The 21,037-nt window shown below is 41.0% G+C and overlaps 1 protein-coding gene across 2 annotated transcripts in view; it reads right to left on the minus strand.

Annotated features, from left to right (window-relative positions):
• AGPS (alkylglycerone phosphate synthase) overlaps positions 1-21,037 on the minus strand; it is an 82,806-nt gene that overhangs the window by 42,920 nt on the left and 18,849 nt on the right. The window contains exon 1 of one of the 2 annotated variants that reach the window (XM_035566987.2): positions 11,047-11,416. The exons of the other annotated variant lie outside the window; for it this stretch is intronic. Within the exon in view, the coding sequence (XP_035422880.1) occupies positions 11,047-11,219 (173 nt within the window). The 5' untranslated portion in view covers positions 11,220-11,416. Of the gene's footprint in view, positions 1-11,046; positions 11,417-21,037 lie in introns of those variants that run through there. 2 annotated transcript variants of the gene reach the window in all.

Consider the following 21,037-nt stretch of genomic DNA (forward strand, 5'->3'; position numbering starts at 1 on the left):
CCGTTTTCTTCAAACTGCCTGTACACATGGCCTTTAAGGAATCAAATGGAAGAAAACATGGGCACTTAGTACAGCTGTTTGAAACCGACATTTCAACAAGCCTTTGACAAGCTTAGCACTTCTTAAGCAAGCTTTACAGGGAACTTCAAGTACTTAGTAACTGATACATTTTTGTCAAACAGCCAGTGCACGTTGCTCCTACACACTGAGGAATTGACTAAAACTGCAGCCAAATTAAACTGTTTGATGAAACAGTGTCTAGGACTGCAGTCTTTGTCAAGGCAAGATTTCTCCCTCTGGTGACTGAATGGAATATTTCTATACACCCGATCTCTGGTTTATCAAATTATGTAAAGTCAGAACAGACCTGATATTAATAAACCAAATTTGAGAAAAAGTTAAGCAGCGTCACCCTATTTTTGAAGGGTGGCTCCTTCAAGGCAGTGCCAAAATAAGCTGCTAAGTGTGATGCATGGAACAGGGCAGAGAAAGCAGCAACAAAGCTAGAGGTGATCAGACAGATCAAGACACAAAGCACCAGACTAAAGGAGCTGCCGACATGTGGTAAACCGAGTAAGTGCAGCTTTGAAACTACCACCAGTCCTGATGTCTGTAGGGACAGACATCTCTCCCCAGATTCAGGGGAGGCACTATTAAGGCCGTGAGCAGAGATCCACTTAGGAGCTCTTTCTGCTAAGCTGACTTAGTTCCCTGTTCCTTGCCCTTCCTGCAGGCCTGCTTTCCTAGGTTGGTGTTAAAGTACCTGGTGCTTTCATCAGGTTTTAAAATACCAAATGGAGGTTAAGAAGTCAAATTTTGTAAGTTTTCGGGATCGACTATTCCTGAATGAAATAAGCATATAATGGTTTGCTCTGAAAGACAACATAGCTCGTTAGTGGTGTGTTGAGAGTAATTACATAAAACTAACACAACAGTTAACATGTTTGCAGAACAGCTGGTTCTGAAACATCTCAACTACCTCCTACCACACAGTCGGGCATTCCCCCCGGCATAACGGACAGCTTTGTATCTCGTGACAGGTAAACACAACAGGAAGTTCACTGCAAACATCTAATTTTCACATTCAGTGCTATACCAAGCAATTCCAAGGTTTCTGTTTGTAGGCAACAAGGGCTGTTTTGTACTGAGTCATCTGACATTTATTCCCTCCTTTGTTCCATCACACCAGGGAGCACTGCCAATCTGGGAACCGCTATCTGATTTACGTATAGTGGTTCCTAGCACCTCACGCCTACGCTACACGGAGTTAGAGGAAATACTGCATGTGGCTTCCTAAAGAAGAAGCCTAGAAGACCAGAATATAAAGGAAAGTGTCTGATTACTCAGCTCCAATTCATAAATGACAGGGCCTCTGGTAAGCAACATGGCTTCTCCCTAACACTTGTCATTATTCTTGTTTTAAACTCAGTGCTCCTAAGTTTTATATCGTACCTGAGTTGTCTCATTTAAAGATGACAGCTTTCCTGTTCAGCTACATTGACTTCAACAAAATGTCAAGCTCATTAACCCTACTTTTGTCTTTGACATATATGGACTATTTTAGCCAGAAATGTTAGAAAGTGATCAGTTCTTCCTTGCCTTCTAACTTTGAAATGCTAATTTCAGTACAGAAATGGATGAAGTGCTAAACATAAAAATGTTAAAAGCCAGCTTTGGTTCACATTTTTGATATTATATATACACACTTACATATACACACACATAATATATATGTAAAATAAGTAATGATATTGCCTGAAGGGAAAAAAAAAAAATGAAAGAAAAAAGTTACCATGGAAACAGTGACAATAGGAGCAAGTGTTGCGGAAACAGCATGCTTAGGTTAACTGAATTTAAACATTTCACTTTCGTTACAATGCCCAGCATTGAAATACTAGTTTGACTTGATGTAATAAGAGTTTATATATATTTGCATTTTAACATCAAAGTCTTTTCAACAAATAAAATATCTCCTCACTTTTCTGAAGAACTGGCTATTGAACAACCACAGAGACACGAGGCAGGAAGCTGTGCAGACCACAGCACACACAATAAATAAAATAAAGGCGTTTAAAAATCGCACAGAAGCCCACGAGGTGGCAGCCTTCCCCCAGCCGGGGCAGGCTGAGTCCTCCAAACCCAAGCATTTTAACTAAAACAACATCTGCCATCTCTCTCCAAATCTCCTGTTTTAGTGACAGGCACTATGACTGCTTGAAAATGTTTTCCTTTCCCTAGAAATCTGAGGCAGCAGCACAGGGCCTCCAGCAGGAACCGAAGCTGAGCGTCCAAAAGTTTAACTCCCATGGAAGTTACAACATAGATGCTTATTTTCAGCAGTTCCAAATTCATGCAACAATTACACATCAAATAACTACAGACACAATACATAGAACTGACAATCAAGAAGGAGTTTTTACTTTTAAAAGAAAAAAATATCACCAACAGTTAGTTATAGCCTTTTATCTTCCAGGTGGGTCTAAAACACATTGGTAACATTAGAAGCAGACTTTTTTTTTTTTTTTAACTTATGAAGTTACAAGATTACGTTCTGTGAAATACTGGAACCAAGTTAAAGTAATCAATGAATTTTACTTCAGCAGCAGCAGCAGCTGATTTAATGAAGAGTGCCAATGCTGAACTCCTTTCCTTGTTATACAGACACACTGTCCAAGCACACAAACCTCAACAGAACTCCCTTGGCCTTCCACAAAAGAACTTCAAGCTCTAGTGCATCATACAAACTGAAAGACTACTTTGCTAAACGGGCAATGATCATTTCTCTCATTTTCTTCAGTGCAGCCACCCTACGGCAGGATGGAGGATGGTGCCATCCAACCAACCAATGCGACTCGGGTGGAGCAGAGCCAAAATGCCCACAGCGATTTCCCCACAATACCCACCAGCGTTTTCAATTCAGTCATTAGGTGACGCCTCGCCTTTAAGCACCACACACCTAAGACACACACCACTCCTGTTGTGCCGCCCAAGAGCCGGCACGATCTTGGAAACCAGACTGAAGCGGCAGCTGGAAGGGCTCACACGTGGGCTGGCGCGGGCTGCCTGCCTCACATCGCCACACGAACACACGTGTCCTCCCGGCTGTGGTGCTCTTGCGAGGCCGGGAGCAGGTGTGGTATTATGGTGCTGCGTAAGGAGTCGCAAGGCAGGACGTTACCCGACCAGCAACTCAAAGCTCACCTCAGCTGGACTTTTGGCTACCAACTCAGAACACCTACAGGAGAGGGTTCTGAATCCCCTGAGGTGACCACACAAGGTCGCCCTCCCTCTGCTGTGGGGCACAGGCCTGTGTGGGTCACACAGGCACACCTCTCAACCACACACCGGCCAGCCACTCCAGAGAGCTTCTGGAGACAGCAGTAAATTAGGATTAGGTGTCTGGAAATTAGGAAAGGGAACGTAGCCCAAGGAACCACTTCAAGAACTGCTTTGTGAAAGCATTATTTATCCAGAGAAGAATGACAGGCTGCAGGCGGGGAATATCTACTGTGCTCGTCATACTTCTGCCCTTTTGCAGAGCCTTCCCCTGCAGCAAACCAGAACTAACCGTTCTCAAGTCAAGTAAGATGCCTGTTTTTATAAATTGAGACACATTGAGGTTCTTCAACCTGCACTCCAGACAAACCCCTGCACTTACACATACACCTAATACTGCTGCTATTCTGTTTGCTAAATACCTCGTACAGCAACATGAACCTGGGTTCACATTTACCGTAGTTTAAATCTACTGTAAGCTGAAAATGCAGACACAACTTTAGGCATAAAAGACTTGACGGAACCAGGTACTCCAGAGTACTGTTGTGTGGTGGGTTTTTTTTTGTTTGTTTGTTTAAAACTGTTCTGACAAAAAAAAAAAGTTAATTCTCCTTACCCATGATACTAGTCTCAACTACTTCATTACTCCACATTTCACCATGTTTTAATTAGCAAAGCCCCAAGGAACAAGTAAATTGGTGTTTCTCCACTGCTCTGTTGTAGAAAGCTTATGTTATTTAGTGAATTAAGTGAATTAAAGATTAACCACTATAATCAGTATGAAGAAAATCAAGATATTATACCTATGCTTCCCAGTATACACTTAGCCAAATTATGATCCTTATGCAAGGGACTACCTTAAAAGAAGCTATTTCTATTCCATATACTACTTCAGTCAATACCAGTTTCATTTTTATCTTTCAAGGGATTGCTCTACTGCAAAAATACGTGCACATGGCTACTTCCAGGCAGTAAAGGAATAAGCACTTAAACGCTTCTCAAACACTAGAGATCAGTCTTGTAAGAAGTATTTCTTGAAAGCTTCCAAAAGCAGGAAACCTGCTTCACTATCTTCAAAAATTCCATTTAACAAATGAACAGTATGCTGCTTATTTTCTCAAGTAAAACAAGCTCAGATCCTGGACAAGACTGTTTTACCCATTACACAGAAGATTTTTAGCATGCTCTGTAGCAAATGCATCAGATAACTACTAAATAATACTTTTTGGCCTATACAATCAACCCAGAAGGCTTACATACAAGAACAACATTTGGATGTAACAAGGCCACAGAGACATCATGCTTGTCCATCACATTGAATTGACAACTGATTTTTTCATATTTCACATTATTTATTCTCTACTAAGAGGTATAGTAACATTACAGTAAATTCCAGCTGACTGCAACCCTTACACACATGGCAGATGTTTTTAGTTTACTTCCGGTCAAAGTAGCTTCTAGGAAGTCAAAGTAATTATTGTAGTCTACTGTGTTAGCAAAAGATTGTTCTATTCAACTTAAGCAAATCTTAGGCTTAACTGAATAGCTATGTACATTCACTTTCTTGTGCAGCAGTTAAGACTTCAGTAGATATCAAGAAGTTGATCTACAAAATTCTGCTTTTCATGTAAGTAGCTACTTATTTTCATGTAATAATATATATTGTACTTTAATATGTTAAGCATGTTTTACACTTTTATTTGCATGTTTTTTCTAGTAAAACGTAACCAATGAATACATTCACTTTGGTTTACTTGATATCAAAAGATCTATCAGGATAGTTATTATATTTATTTAAATTCAATTCTGACATTTCTTACGTGCCATCTGCCCAAAGACATGACTACTTAAATAATAGATAGAAGTTGCTGTTGCATATGAAGTCATGTTTGCCTTCAAATGATGACATCTTCTTTAATCAGGATAGTGTTTCTGTGAGAGAATCAGATTACCTTATCTGCTCCTATACTTCAAGCAATAACCTTAACAAGCAATTACCTGCTTCGATGCAATCACAAACAGCCTCCTGTGAACTGCCACACCTTCCTCAATGCAACAGGCTTGTGCTCTTTGATTTAAGACTCTAAAGGGACCAGCCCTTTCCTTCTTTGCCTAGTTTCCACTACCTTAAGCTCAGAAGCCAGCTATGCCAGGATTTAGCTTAATGTCAAGTTTTGCTTAAAAAACACTATTTCCTAAAGAGTTAGTGCTATTACCAACACTTAACAAGTCACATATGGAATCTAATCTTTCAAACAAAATTTTGATGTTGCTTACTGAACTTAAGATACTTACAGTAGAAAAGCTAAGCCTAAGAAACACTCCCTCTGCTCCCCAGACTTCCTTCAACCCCTGTTGCTCACCTTACACTTCGGTGTTATCATCCTCCAGTCTCCAATCTTAACAAATCATGAATTTAGCTCAGAATAAAAACTGTTATACAAGAAGTCTTTAGAAGTTTTAAAGTACTCATAAGAGCATAGATGCGTATTCCTGCGAATACCAGGAATTCCTCTTTACCAACTGCAGTAAACTATCCTAAGGAATGCAGTAACCATGAAATCACAAATTAAGCCCTTCATTCAGGATAGGTTTCAGAGAACAGCATTTACAGATCAACTAGAATAATGCACATTTACCTCATCAATTACAAACTAGCATTCGCACTAGACATCGTTTAAATTTACATGACACAAAAAGCATACTGCAAAGAAGGGTCTCAGTATTGTTGGTAATATGATCCCTCTTTTAAGTTACTTGTTAAATTCAAGAAGCATCTTTATACACTTGGCTTAGCATCTTTATACACTTGGCTTATATACTTCTGCTTGGCATAGTCATCATTGTTATCAGCAAGAACTGCAAAAGTCCAGATAAAGACATGTTGATGTCAACAAGTTACCTTGAACAGCCTGGGTTTGAACTTGCTAAAGGGCAGATGGCTGGCTGTACATTCACCCCTTGGCTTATCCTAGATAACAATGTGCCCATAACAACCATAAGAGAGCCACAAACCTCTTTTCATCCCATAAGAAAAAAGCTTCCCCACAAAGAGATGGGAAAATCAGGAAAATCCTGCCCTGCTTTTTTTGCTCCAGGACAGAAAAAATTTAAGCTTATGAACCAACGGATCAATCTTTTATTACACTTCATCAATGCTCCCTTTTAACAAGGGATAATTTTTTTATTTTCATTTTTAAGTTCAAGTTAGTTACAATACAAACTATTACAGCTAGATTAACATCAGTGCATGGTCCACCTCTGAAGCACTCTTCCTTTCTAGCATATATAACAATTACCCCGGTACAACTGTGTCCTGAGGAATTATAGTACCTTACTGTTTGCAAAGTAGCACAAGCTGAACTCTTCGTGTACTTAATCTTCAGAATAATTGCATATCAGTTTTTAGCTTAAGTCTCACCAGGAAAATGGACTTACCAGTCACCAAAAGTCAACAGCATAACGTAAAGTTTTGAAAAAACACTTTTAAGGAGGAATTCTTTTCCAATTCAAGATTTTAGTAAGTTTTTTAGCAGGCCCATCAACTTTTTAAAGCTCAGACACACAGCAATTTATAACTGTGACCCCCACCTTCCACTGCAGCACTGAATTAAAATATAAAATTCAAACCAGGAATGGTACCAAGAAGTAACATCTCTCCACTCTTGTTGTGCATAATGCCCTCCATTCACACAGTACACTCTTACAGTGCATCCTTCCTTCAAGGGAATGATCCTCTAAGCATAACGTAGCTTATATTTTCTGATAATTTTTTCCTTTTGATAATGGTAATTTTATAAAATAAGAAGCACACTACAATCTTTAAACATATCAACTTGCAAACATATTGGTTTGCCTTCACAGACATTTTTATTTTGAAATAGGGACAATTAGATGAACACCCACAGAAACTCAGATACTCTCCTTCCTATCCTCACTGGTGATGAAAAATGGCTAGGTAAGATCCTTACCCACATGGTCTTCAGACTGTCAAGAAAGCAATGTTTCTACAGGTCAGTGTCTAGTGACTACAGGATAAGTATTAGAACATTTTTTTTTTAGTCATAGCAAGTCTTCTACTTTGCAGAAGCAATACAATACAAAGGGAATGTTGTATATAGATCTGGTGTAAGTGTCTCTCAAAAGCTTTGACTATTCAAAACACTACAGGAAAGATGCAACAGACCTAAAGAACACAGAATTTTGATTAAGGTACCCAAGCTGCAGCTTTGCTAGGAAAAATTCAACTAATAGCTCAAAAGAGGTAGAAAAGCTGAATCATCATAGACAGATTTAATAGGAGACTGCAGGAAGAAAGCATCTGGGTTTGGATTGTCGTAATATTGCTGAAAGACACGCAGCATCACTGTACCATCTATAGGTCAGTTAGGCTTAACAGATTTTTCAGTCAAGCTTTTCAGTAACTTATGAAAACATTGTCTTCAGGATATTCCTAACACAGGATGTCACATTAGTTTCTGAAATCCTCACTATTCTTCCCTTGAGTGGTAGGTAAAATAGCAGCCAAGTTCAGTATTGTGTCTCTCTCGAGTTGCAATTACACAAAGATATATGCTTAAGCCCTATTAAACTAATAGACTGAAAAAAAAAATATTAACTCGATATCAGTATAAAATTTGGTACAGATTAACCTGTTTCAAGCCTAAAGGTAACTTACAACTTGGTGCAATAATTGCACACTTGGTAATTGTGAATATCCATACAGACCAAAAGTTTTCCAGAAGCACTTCAGAAGTTTCAAGCTTTATTTTAAGCAGTCTCAGGACCTTGTAACCTGCTTGAAGACCTAAAGACACTCACAACTCTGACAAAGTTAAAGTACTTAGGTGTCTTCTGTTACTTGAAAGAGCAGCTTCACTGGAGTCTAGACACCTTTGAATTGAAATAAAGAAGTATTGCCAGAGCAGGTCAAGCATGGAACATGGCACAATCCTTTTTCAGCAAAATATAATTAACCAAAGAACCCAACCTCCTTAGACTTGGCTTTACACTTCAAAGATCTATTGTATTTAACCAGCTCATCTCCTGCATGCTCCATTGCTCAGTACTCACATCCTGAAATGCAAGTTCAGCTATTAACCTTTCAGGTCTAACACATTTTCTACAGCTTGTATACACTCAAACAAGTGCTCTAGCACTAGTTTCTTTATGCCTGATCACCACCTCAAAACCCCCACAGGAGCTCCAGACCTAGCCTCTTACACCCAACATGACCTCAGAGATCAGACTGTCTCCCTGCCTGATTCTCCAAGCTTTTGTTTAAGAGGTGCTTTTTTGTTGTTGTTATCAGTTTTGCTTAGGGGCTTACCAAATGAAGGAAACCATATATTCAAACAAGGACTATTAATTATACTTTTGCCAAAGATTTCTGTCCACACAAAGAGCTCTGGGAAACTTTCATTGCATTCATCATAGCACCTAGCCTTATACAAGTGTCTTTGTACTACCCAAGCAAAACCACCACACAGGCAGAAGTGAGCTTAACTAAATGCTGAGAGAGCCCAGTACTAAGCCTCTCACCAGCTGAACAAAGTTAATAAGCTGATTTTTAAAAATTCCTTACTTTTAGCAAGCTTCAGATATTTGTTATAGTCAGTCTGTAGCATTCTTCAATTCCATCCCAATAATCTCTTTACCTTCTCATTCAAGCAAGAGCACCTTTGTTAGAATTTAATAATTTTAAGGTGAACAACTTCAGAAATAATGTTATTTTTTCAACATAGTTTAACTTTCATCTTGAAATCTTACCCTATCCCTCCCACATCCTCTCCAGACTCCCTTAACACACTTCAATTTATAAGGCCGCACAGAAGACCTTCCCAGCTGTCCATGGTTATTCCAGACCCCCTAGACCTTCTCCATCTTCACCAAGTAATCTCAGCCACCAAGACAGCCACTCAGACCCACCTATAACTGACAAGAATTCTTCTGTCCAATACGTTCCCAATCTTCTGAATGGAACAGCCAGCTCCAGATCAGCTGGAAGTTGCTGGAACAGGACTCAGGCATTCATCACTTACCACGTCTGAATCACTACAGGCAACAGAATCATCTCCACCTACCCTCCCATCACTCACTTCAAAACTTATTATCTTGAAATACAAACTCTACCTAGCTCCTCATACCCAAGGTAATATTAAAGTATCACAGACTTTTTAACATCTACCACCTCAAATATGTTTCACCTAGACTTCATATTCAGAGGGAACACCTGAAAATAAGAGGTACAGATCCTCTAAGGTTCTATTTCCATACGTACAAAAGTGCTGGGCTCTAGGTACATCAAGACAGCTGCACCTATGACGGGGATCAAACTTTCCAGCAGCTCCCTTACACCCTCATAGCAAAGCATCCTGCAGTTGCATCACTTTGATCATAAATTCCTTGAAGCTACATAACATTATTAATCTAGAACAAGTTGTATGGTGGTAAGAAGTATCAGTTCTTCACGTTCCTACAGCGAATACCAGTACGGGACGCCAACGTCATTAACTTGTAGAAGAAGTACAGGTGTAAGTTCACCATGCCTGTGTTTCCACAGAAGAAGCTATCCTTAGGGTCACAGGCATCTTCACAAAAGCATGCTTCTGCCGCTCTTCAGGGATGCAGGAACTGGCTGTAGAAATTACATGAGAATTCATTTAAAGTAAATCTTTGAGAACTAGCTAAACTGGTATTTTTCAGAAACAAGGATTTCTTCCTAAGCTCAAACCAAAGAAAAACTCAACCTGGAATCCAACAATTTTAAAACAACCCATTTCTCTTAGTGAACAGCACTGCTTGATGCATCTCCTGCAAGAACATCAAATCCCCTCAGAGGGAGGGGATATCACAGGCTTACAAACTTTGTCATATGCATGAAGTCAAACGTTACATCCCAGTCCTCTCAAAGCAGCAAGCTCGGCTTGGGCCATGCATGATCTGTTAGAATAATTCAGACCATCCCTTGATCTCACAAAGCTTGCTTGAGAAAAGAGGTTCAGAGCAAATCACAGGCTGAAAGGATTTTTCTCAAAGGAGCAACAACTCTCTTACCCACTACTTGCCCTACCTGCCTCCTGAACGCCTCCACATGCTACCAGAACAGACCAGTGCCTGTGCACAGCCTGATGGAGAGCAGTAGGCTGTCTACAACCCATACCATAAGATGCTCCTGTGGGACTGCAAGCTAACGCGTGCATAGGAAATCCACATCTGAAAACAGGGAAATCGTGAAATAATCACAAGATCATCCTACCTGAAAGGTGAGCCTCATGATGACAAGTTACATGAACCTGTACCACGGTGCCTTAACTGTGTCACTCAATTTACCAGAGAAATAAATCCCAGAGCTAGCAGAACAATTCACAGCTGGACAGCTGTGCCGTTTGCTGTGCCATTTGCCCTCCCTCGCTCTCACGTGAGCTGAGATGCTCAGCTCCTAGGTGCCACAAGGAACAGAAAGAGCGGCCGACAACATGCTTACAGCTGAAACTTCGGGCAGGGCCAGCATACACCGGCAGCACACCGGTGAGGTGCAGGCTTCCCGGGTCTCCAAGCCGGGCGCAGAGGGCCCCTCCGCCAGCCCGCCTCCCGCAGAGCCCCCCCTGCCCACGCACCCCTCGCTCCGACGGCCGCAGCCCGGGGCCGCCTTTCCCGGGTTCCCCCGGCCCCTGGGGCCGCCTCAGCGCCCGCCCCGGGTCCCGGCCCTCCTCCGCCGGCCCCGCTCCGCCCGCAGCGGGCAGCCCGCGGCTCGCCGCCCGCACCCACCGCTTCTTGGGGATGGAGCCGGCGGCCGGCCCGGCGGGGCCGCCCTGCGCCTTGCAGGGGCTGGGGGACAGCGCGGCCAGGCCCGAGCCCCGCAGGTGCCCGGAGATGATGCGCAGCCGCCGCCGGGCGGAGGACGGGGACCCGCCGCCGCTTCCCGCCGCCTCCGCCGCCATCGCGCTTCCGTGTTGTGCCGCCGAGCGCTGCCGGGTGAGGGGTCAGGCGGGCGGAAGGCGCCGAGACCCGGTCTCGGAGCCCCGATCCCCGCCGAGCTGAGGGTGCCGGGCCGGCCCGCGGGGTCCCCGTGGAGGCTCCACGCAGGCACCTCCGTCGCGGAGGTGTTTGCTCCTCAAAGCGGAGATTGCCTCAGCTCATTACGAAACGCTCGTTGGTGGCGTTAGCGTAGGTGGGGTGCTCAAGGAACTGGTTAGTGGGGTGACAAATTGTCCTACAGAGTTACAGATCTTATCGCTGCTGCTGACAGCAGTGTCCCAGCGTGTGAAGGGAGATCTGCCGGCCCTTCCCTTTCCCCTCAGCTTACAGGTGCTTTGCTGAAATAGGCAGAGAACCTGCGCCTCAGTACGCTTATCTGCAGTGCACACATACAGCAGTGGAGTTAGGAACGTGCTGATACCACTTCTACCATAGATTTATACTTCAAAAAATTTACTATTTACATTATTAGATGGTATCAGTACAAGTGAAATGTTTTGCCCCAAAATAATCATCGCCTAGGTTTTTCACATAGGAAGATGATCATATTTTAAACTTAAAACTCAATATCCAGGTAATAGTGTTGAAGTTACTCAGATTTCTGTCATAAGTGCCATAGTTGCAACAACAGTAACAAAGTCTTCAAATGGTTATGCTATTTTGTGTTTCTACTCAAGGACTGTTCAGTCTAAATGCAGGGCCCCAGCTTTCGTTGACAATGTCTGCATAATCTCCAGACAAAACACTGAAATGCTGAAGTTTTCTAACAGTACCTTTGGCTGTGGAACAAGCCAGGTTCCTATGCCAAGTGTCTGCTGACTTCACACACTCAAGCTACCGTGTTGTGAAGTTGTCTTGGAGTGCCTCACGTGTCCCAGTCAAGTGATTCGGGCTGGTTTGCATCTATTCCGTTGAAGACTTGGGGGTTTTCAAGACGAACAGGTCCACCCAACACAGCCACCACACGGGTTGAGGAGGGCTCTGAGCGACACAGGCCCTGCGATCACACACCCACCCCAACCTGGTGGCTTCACACACAACCCATGATCATGCCAACATCTTAACCTGGCACAACTCACCAGCCTCTGCTTTGCACTCAGTGCGGACCTATGCTGCCTCTTGCAGCTGATGCGGTCTTTCTGGCAAGACTCATACCTTTGAGATCTGCTCAGAATTCCCTGCAGGCTGTAGGACAGGGCATGGACTCCCCTGGCAGGATGAGAACTTGGGACCACTGGCTGCTTCTTCATTCCAAAGAGGCTTGGAGGTGAACAACTGTTCCACCTAAAATGGTCTGGGTTTTGCATTGTTTGTTTGTTTATTTATTTATTTATTTATTTTCTTCTCCAGACATCAGCCTAGCCCATAGCCATTGCTTAGCCAAATCCCCTCCTGTGTGGCTTTATGGGAGAGAAACAAACCCTGGTGGGTGGGAATATATTCCTTTCTGTAGCCAGGACAGCCAGCACCATGTTCAGAACTGCCATACAATCCTGACCATGACACAGTATGAACAGCTGGGATTCATCCTGTAATACCAGCACCATCAGAAGGTGGCAGTCTTCAGGGACAATGACCATTCTAACCCTGCAGAGCTTAGCCTTTTCCTGATTACTGACTGCTGGGCAGTCTTTTCAGTTTGTCCAAATCCACCATCGGCTTAATGATAAGCAAGAAATATAATAACATCATATGGCGGATCCTTTCATTATCTGTAGCATCCGTGAGGTCATGGGGAGGGCCATCCTATACAGATTCCTAAACTATGAAGAGGGAGAAGTGGGATTTAAGGGAAGATATAGATGTGATACCAACTCCAGATAAGGTCTGCTGCAATGAATCATGCACCGGTGTGCTTTGGTCAACGTTGAATTTCCACTTGGGAAAAGATGGAAACTGGAAAGATTTTAAAGGGGAAGAGAAAGAATGGCAAGAGGGTTTTGTTTGTTTCTTTGCTTGTTTTTCTTTCATCAGAGAAAGAAAAAAGACTGAACAAACTGCATTTCTTAAAGACGTCTCAAGAAAATATGTTATCAGTCTTCAAATATATAAAAGACCGCTGTGAAGTAAAAGGGACCAGTCAATCTGTCCATCATGTCCCTGCTATGTTGGTGAGAAGCAGTGAGCTCAAACTGCAAGATATTACTTCAGTATTTGTATGTATTAGACTACTTTCCAATAGCAGTGAAAATGAAAAACTGTTGTAGCCTGCCTAAGAACGGAATGAAGTCACCTCCATTAGCTTTAAGAACAGACAACACACCATCTACCAGAGATGGTACCAGTAGAACCAGATCCGCTCAAGGCAAGGCAGTGGGCTAGCGACCTACTCACATTAATTCCAACTATGTGAACTGAAATACCTTACACAGTTGAGGCCTACTTTGTTATCACACACAACTTACTTACATGATTAGCTTTAGCAGTTTGATGGCACCAGTCAGCTTTATGGAAATGTTGAAGTGGAACGCTAGTATCTGTGTGATTATTAATACTTTCGTAATGATATTTTGCCTATCACTGCTGGTTTATTTGTTCATTCCTTCCTCGTGCACCCCTATGCTTGTTCTGTCATGTGTATGAAATAAAATCACATGGAAATTCATAAAACTCTTACCTTATCCTCTTTCAAATCCCTTTCAAGGACCTATTTCTCCCTTGATAGTTCAGTGCGATACCTTTCCATTAGCTAAGTAACTAGCAGAAAGTTCTCTAGGGAGCAGCAACTAGCAGGAAGTTCTCTGGGGAGCAGTATGTAGTGCACAAGCAGAGAGACTTTGGTTCAGTTCCCTACTTCACATGCAATATCAGTGTCTCTTTGAGTCATAGCTCTCCATAAAGAAACCAGGGGTAACAGTATCTCCCTGCAGAGATTGACCAGAAGATAAATACACTAAGGTCTGTGTGACAATATAGGATCAACCACCGTAAGACGTTCTGATTGAAAGCTGTACATAAAAGCCAGGTATTATTACCATTTGTTTTGCTTTCATTCTCACCATGGCCAATTCATCTTACACCTCTTGTGTGCTTGACTAGAAAATGGTCTGTAATTTTCCTGGGGCAGGAATTGCACTAGTTGCAATGTGGTCTCAGCTTTAGGTTAGGTTTCTGGTATTACTGCAATATAAACAGCTGTTCCGGCAGTTTGATAGTTTGGTTATGGAGTTAAATTTCCCCCTGTGAGTAATTTGTATACTACTTTCTGAATTAACTCATGCATATCTGCATTTAACTATCTGCTGCTGTGGAGGCAGTCTTTAGGGAACAAACACAGATCTCTCGACTGAGTTTCCATTCACATTGTTTACTGAAGTGCTGGATATAGCTGGAGGGATTTTAAGTCACTGTTATCTAAACCGTTCCACATTGTGGAAGGTTTGCAGACAGATACTACGTTCACTGTAGTAGGCTTCAGATTTTGCTAGAATCTTTCTCTGCATTGCACTCATTGGTAAGGAACAATCATTTGTAATGGGCTCGTTTATTTGATCCTAATCATAGGAGGTTGCAAGTCAAAAATAGAATATAATATCTGATGAGAAACATTTATCACTACCTCAGAACCTAATTCTCTAAAAAGTTCCATATTAGTTTTCAGGTGTGTGCACTTGGAGATTTAACTGAGGGGTCTTTTCTTACTGTGAGAATGAAGAGTTCCTGGCAGCACTGTGAATGCATTCCTCAGCGCCCTTGGAAGGACGGCAATCTTCATGAAAAGGAATAGGAACCTAATGTATTGGCAGATCATGAGTCTGCTCTTTCTCACCATTTGCCTGAAGTGAACCACTGATGTATTTTCAAAAAAAATGTCTAATTGGTTCATACAAAAGTGCTAAAAAGAAAACTTAGCAAGCACAACAATGTTGAAAGTAATGTAATTGTGACAAGAAAGGGAAATACGATTTCAGTAAAAAATCCAGCAGATCTACAAGGCAGTAGTTTGAAGCATGCTAATTGTTGCCAAGCCAAAGCAGCAGGATTTACTGTTCCGTGAGCTTTCTTTCCCACACACCTGAGTGAATCTGAAAGTGTGAGTGGGATGCAAACTGCATTGCAGAAGCAATGAGAAGAGCAACCTAAAGAATCCACTGTTTTCTAGAAAGATGGGAAATGTTGGTTTTCTATGACATGAACTAGTTTTTCCTACACTGGTAGGAAAAAATAGAGGCAGAAGAGTTAAGTAAAACACGCTGAGCTTTAACTTCTAATTGCCAAGATTTCAGCAGGTGAAGAGCAAAAATCATGGAGCATCAAAGCCATTGAGTCCTTTGATAGTTTAAAAGTGACAGGAAAGAACGATGCAGAGGTATTGTAGGGTATTATAGATCATATTTCGTGTAACAATAACCAGCAATCTTCTGCACCTTGTGTTAGTTCTTCACAAGGTAAAGTTATTGTGGGTTAGGAGTTTAATATGCTATCAGTAGTTGTAACTATGGCAAGCAGACAATGTAGCTTCAAACAGAAACAGAAAAAGCATTTAAATTTACAAACAGATAAACTTTAATTCAAAAGACTTGAATGACCAAGAGAAATGTTGACAGTACCCAAGAAAAAGGTTATGTTAGTACAAGGGATGCCATCAGGGGCCTGGCGGCACTACCAGACCTCACTGGCCCTCACCAGCCTCACTTCGCTGTAGCCTGTTTAGGAAAAAGTGAAATGATTAAAAAAAAAGTGAAAATGATTAGGTAATGGCAGAATATTAGGGGGAGATATCACATATGCTTTATCTGTTCTGATTCTTCCAGATGTCTGTTTGTGGCCCGCATCAGAGACACAATACTCTGCAGGATGGACTGTGGTCTGAAGCAGCACGGGGATTCTTCAGTCCTTATCCCTGACAGGTTTTAAAATATTAGCTTAAATATTTCATGCGTCAGTAAAATGCCATTTTTCTCCTAGATACACTAACTGAAAAATACCATTTTGAAACAACTTCCAAAGGAACACCACTACATTTTTCTGTACATTGTTTGGAATGACTACACCGTAATTAAAATGCTCTCTCTCAGATTTTTAGTGTACAGCAAAAGTAACAGATTTCTTCATAACAGATGAGCAGGACATGAACAGAGCAAAAGAACTATTTTTTTTTTCAAGATTCTTCATTTCATGGGTCTACTTGCAAGGTTAAAACAGAAAAAAAACGCCTACTCGAATAAGGTGTGTTTTAGATGTTTCTCTCTCCAGTCCAATTCAGATGTGATTGACACTAATGTATGAGGAACACCTTTTTGTTCTGTATTTCTACAACCCTGTACAATAAGCCAGCACCTACAGAAAAGGTGGGGTTTTGGCTGTCCTAGGAACAGGATGGGTGTGGAACATCCACAGCTGAATCATGAGCTCAAAAGAGGCTTATGAGGCAATAGATGGGGTAAAAGGGCATAAGCCTTTGAGCTCGCCTCTGGATTAGTCATTTTATTCACCAGAAATGTAGAAAGTTTACACCTGTTGATGAACATGTCATTCAACACCAAGTAATTCATGCCCTGGGAGGAGTTTTGTTGATATCTGAATGAGCCCATAAATTTTCCTGAAAGGAAACAATTTGTCCAAGATTTATCAGGTTTTGTGCCATTTTTACAGTCAACAGAGACCCTGAAGGAAAGGCAATGCATCCATCCACCCACCCATCTATCCATCCATCCATCTACTACCAGCTTATAGCAAGAGGAGGCTCAGGTGGCTGAACAACGTAGAAGTATGTCTATATCTGAACAAGAATCATTGAGAAGCAAGTGCTAAATCCTTGCCAATGATGTATTAAAAAATGCATATTGTGAAACTTTGTGAAACTGCTGCAACTTCACTAAGTCCTCTGTTATGACCCAGGGCAGAGTTAGTATATTGTTGTTATCCATGTATTAATAATATATCTGGATCTATTTTATGTATACTGTATTTTGCATACAAGAAAAATACTTGCTAAATAATTAAATATATGCATGGATGAGTTCATGCATCAATTGTTTCAAGGCAGGCCATTGCAAACTGAGTAAGAGACATTTCTATTTGATTACTCTGTTAGCTTCTGGTAGTAAATCCAGCTAAACTCCACCACTGGTAACAAGAGTGGCAGATAAGTTTGTAAGTTTACATGCTCTGCAAGTTCCCAATGAATTCTTATTTCACTTTCTTCATTCTGCTGTAACGACAGTCCTGGTGCATCCAGATAACTGAAGGGAATAATGGCAAACTTCCTAGAAAACTCTGTGCAGAGATGTGCATCCCTGCCCTGTTTCAACCCTTCCACAATGCATGTCAAAAGCCTGTCAAAAGAAAAAGCTTTTTTATTTGTTTACTGAGGCAATTCAACAAAACCAAACATACGTTTACCACATACGGCTTCCTGTGGCTTTGTTGGTAAAAGTAAGCATAATTTGACATTTACAGACATTTAGCTTTCAAGGTGTGCATCCCAAAGAAGCTCAAGTGTGGTTTCCACGCTCTTTTTTTATTGCCCCAAGACTTTCTCTCCTTCTCCTTCTTTAACAGAGCTGTCAATTAAAGTGAAATGCAACTGCCCAGCATGACACAGGAGCCTCTACGGAAACTATTTGCCTCCTCTATGCTTTCTTGGCTGTTGCAGCTCTTGTACACCTGCATTTTATCTTGGTGACTTCATTTCGTAACTATTCTCAGTTCCCTTTATTTGCTTTCAGAACATCCATTTTTCATTCCAGCTTTATGCCCTCTTTTGGAAGAGTCTGACAGGAAGTGTTGAAACAGTGAAAATCCATTTTTGAGAATGAACGTTTTCATAGCTTATGAATTTCTCCTGAATAGAGTTGGCATTAATTCATAAAATGATGATTCTCTCCTCATTCGGGTAGTTATGTGTGTTTGGAAAGGAAATATGCTTTCCTTCCTATGTTTTCCTAAAACGTATTGCTTTGTTAGCAGACAGTTGAGAAATGTTCCATGTAGAATTGATGCAGGAGAAACTGGACGCAGTGCACACTAACCATGTTCAACAGTTTGCCCTGACAATCCTGTATCCTGGCACTCTCCTGTCACCTACATTCTAAAGAGTATGGACTGTGAGATAACTCAAGATACAGCTAGGATCTCTACGTACATCACACCTTTAGGGGAGACACTGGAAGCTAGATTGCATTATAGCACTTTGTTAAATAATCCACTCTAAGTATGCAGTTTGATGCACTAAAATTCTCTCAATCTGCCACAATTTCTCAGAACTTCCAAAAAAGAAGAAATTACCTAATAATGGCACATGCTTAATTCTGTATCTCCTTTGCTTATATCCCTAAACATACTGTTGTTGCTAAAAAACATTGTTTTACCTCCTCAGGCTACACAGCATACAAATTGTACTGTGGAAGGGAATGCTGTGTATGTTTTAAATAGAAAGTCAATTCTCATGTATCTTTTTGAGATGTCTGTAGGTATGACAAAAGCTCTGCTATGCCTGGGTAAGAAATAACACCTCAGGAGGAGGAGAAATACAAGGGTATGGAAAGGGCTGATGGTGCTGGAATGCAATTTAAGTCTGTTGGATTTTTACTTGTTTAATTAAAATACAAAAAAAGTGCTGATGAAAAGTCTAGTATATTTGTGCAGCTCTTGACTGAGTCTTAGCACAGAATTCTGTACTGTGGAAAATTAACATTTACCAGATAACTGTAAAACTTTTTGACATATTTCAGTTAAAGATATAACATTAACTGTTGTGGCTAACTCAAAAAAGAAAAAAAAAAAGGCAATGAAAACACTTCCTAGATCAGGGAGCAAGGGAGCTTAACAAACAAGTCAGCTACTGCAAATCCAAATTCAGAGTTTAATGAGAAGGAACAATTTCTTCTAGTGTCTATTACATTTTAAGACAATTACCTGAGTGTGCTCTAGGGAATACCAAGGTACACAACATCAGACACACAATTAAGCAGTGTAATTGTGTAAACACCATATTTGGGACAGGAGAAGTGTTTGACTACACCATGCAAAAACTATTCCCAAATGGAGGCTGATGAGTAATCATGTGAGTCTTTAAAATAAAATAAAATAAAATAAAATAAAACAATTAATGTTAGCTATATTTGAATCAAGTGTTTGATTCTATCATGGTTCCCTTCACATAATTCCATTGTTTTAGCCACTTTCCACTTTTTATGTGAGACAATTGATATTTTTTCGTCTGCTTAAAATCCAAGTTTTTTCCATGATCTTTATGGAAAGAGACGTCAAAGGAGAATTAAGTATCTGCAGCTTACAATATGAGAAAACTGTTAACATTGTCTCAATATTATCTATATTATTCTCATATGCTCCTATATTTCTCCATAATTATCTCCCACACAATAGTACAATTGTCCTATAAAGGTAGATACTAATGGAAAGTTAAGCTTTTATAACTATTAAAAAGTAATGTTATTAAACATCTGAATTTCCCAGTGCACCTTGTGAAAATTGTAAGGACAACGGTAAGTACAACTACCCTGAAGCCTCTGCATTTGTTCTTATAGATGTAAGCACCCATATCCTTTTATACTTCAGATCCACAGTCTTTCAACACACAACTGGGAGTGAATATTATCCCTGCCATTAAGGTCTGCTGCGGTGCTAGGGGCATGGGTAAAGCTGTGTCCTAACATCCTATGGTAGATCTGCAGTTTATGCAAGGAGCTGTATGCGCTCTTATCCATACAGCCACAATTAACCTAACCTACTGTACTTGTACCTTTGTATATATATATGCATATATATATGTATATACTGCAAAGTATCCTGCAGTGTTATATCTTCCCTCAGTGTTCACGCAGTAATTTCCTGTCCAGCCTTCTTTCTAGATTAACCCAGTTTATTTTTGCATTGCCACATCAGAGGTACCTCCTGGCAAATCAAAGATGCTTTCCCAGCATGCACTAACTATATATAGGGGAATAATACTTTTTCTGTTCATTTTTGGAGACATACTTCAGGACTGCAATTTTAAAAACATATTCAAGAATATATGCAAAAGATGATGAGAGTAGATCAGGCAAGTCAGGAAGAGTGTAGATGGAAACAGGTCATGGTATTGGGCATCTAATGGTCTCTCTTCATGTGCTGTCCGAAGAGTGGATCAAGAGGACCTGGAGGCACAGAGCTGTGAACAGGGAACCTAACCACAGCTGGTGAGTGCAGCCCACCGCATGGTGTTGCACTCATGTGGCTAACCACAGCAGAGAGAGGGAATTTCCTGGTTTACATTCAGATACATTATCATTATACCAGTAGCGTACCATTTGCCTTTTGCTTTGAGCAGAAATACACAGTATTAACACCACATTTTCATCCTCCTTTTCCTGGATTTGTATCCAAGCTCTTCAGTTTTGCCCTATCTGAGGAACAAAAACAAGGAGGAGGAGACAGGCTGAAGTAGTAATAATGAGATCAAGAAGTAAATCAAGTTCCTTCTATGAAACAAAACAGATGTTGATTCAACCATAATTTAGGCTGGGGAGTGAAGGGCAGCTGAACAGAACATTTGTATGAGTGAAAGCAACATTGCTGCTTAGAGGCAAATCTGCTGCGGTTTTTAAAATACACTTTTAGCATCAGAGATGCTAGTGAAAAGGGATGATCTTCAGGATTTTGCAAATTACAGCACAGTATATTAAGAGGAATGAGTGGCAATTTATCTGAATATAAACTGGCTATAAACTGAAGCTGTTCAGCAGCTGCTCCACAGGCAGCAAAATTGTCTTTGTGATGACAGTGAGAGCCTCCTGGAGAAGGGCAGGGTGGACATTCACGGGTAGGAACCATTAAA

The sequence above is a fragment of the Cygnus atratus genome, chromosome 6, assembly GCF_013377495.2.
Source record: "Cygnus atratus isolate AKBS03 ecotype Queensland, Australia chromosome 6, CAtr_DNAZoo_HiC_assembly, whole genome shotgun sequence".
Lineage (NCBI taxonomy): Eukaryota > Metazoa > Chordata > Aves > Anseriformes > Anatidae > Cygnus > Cygnus atratus.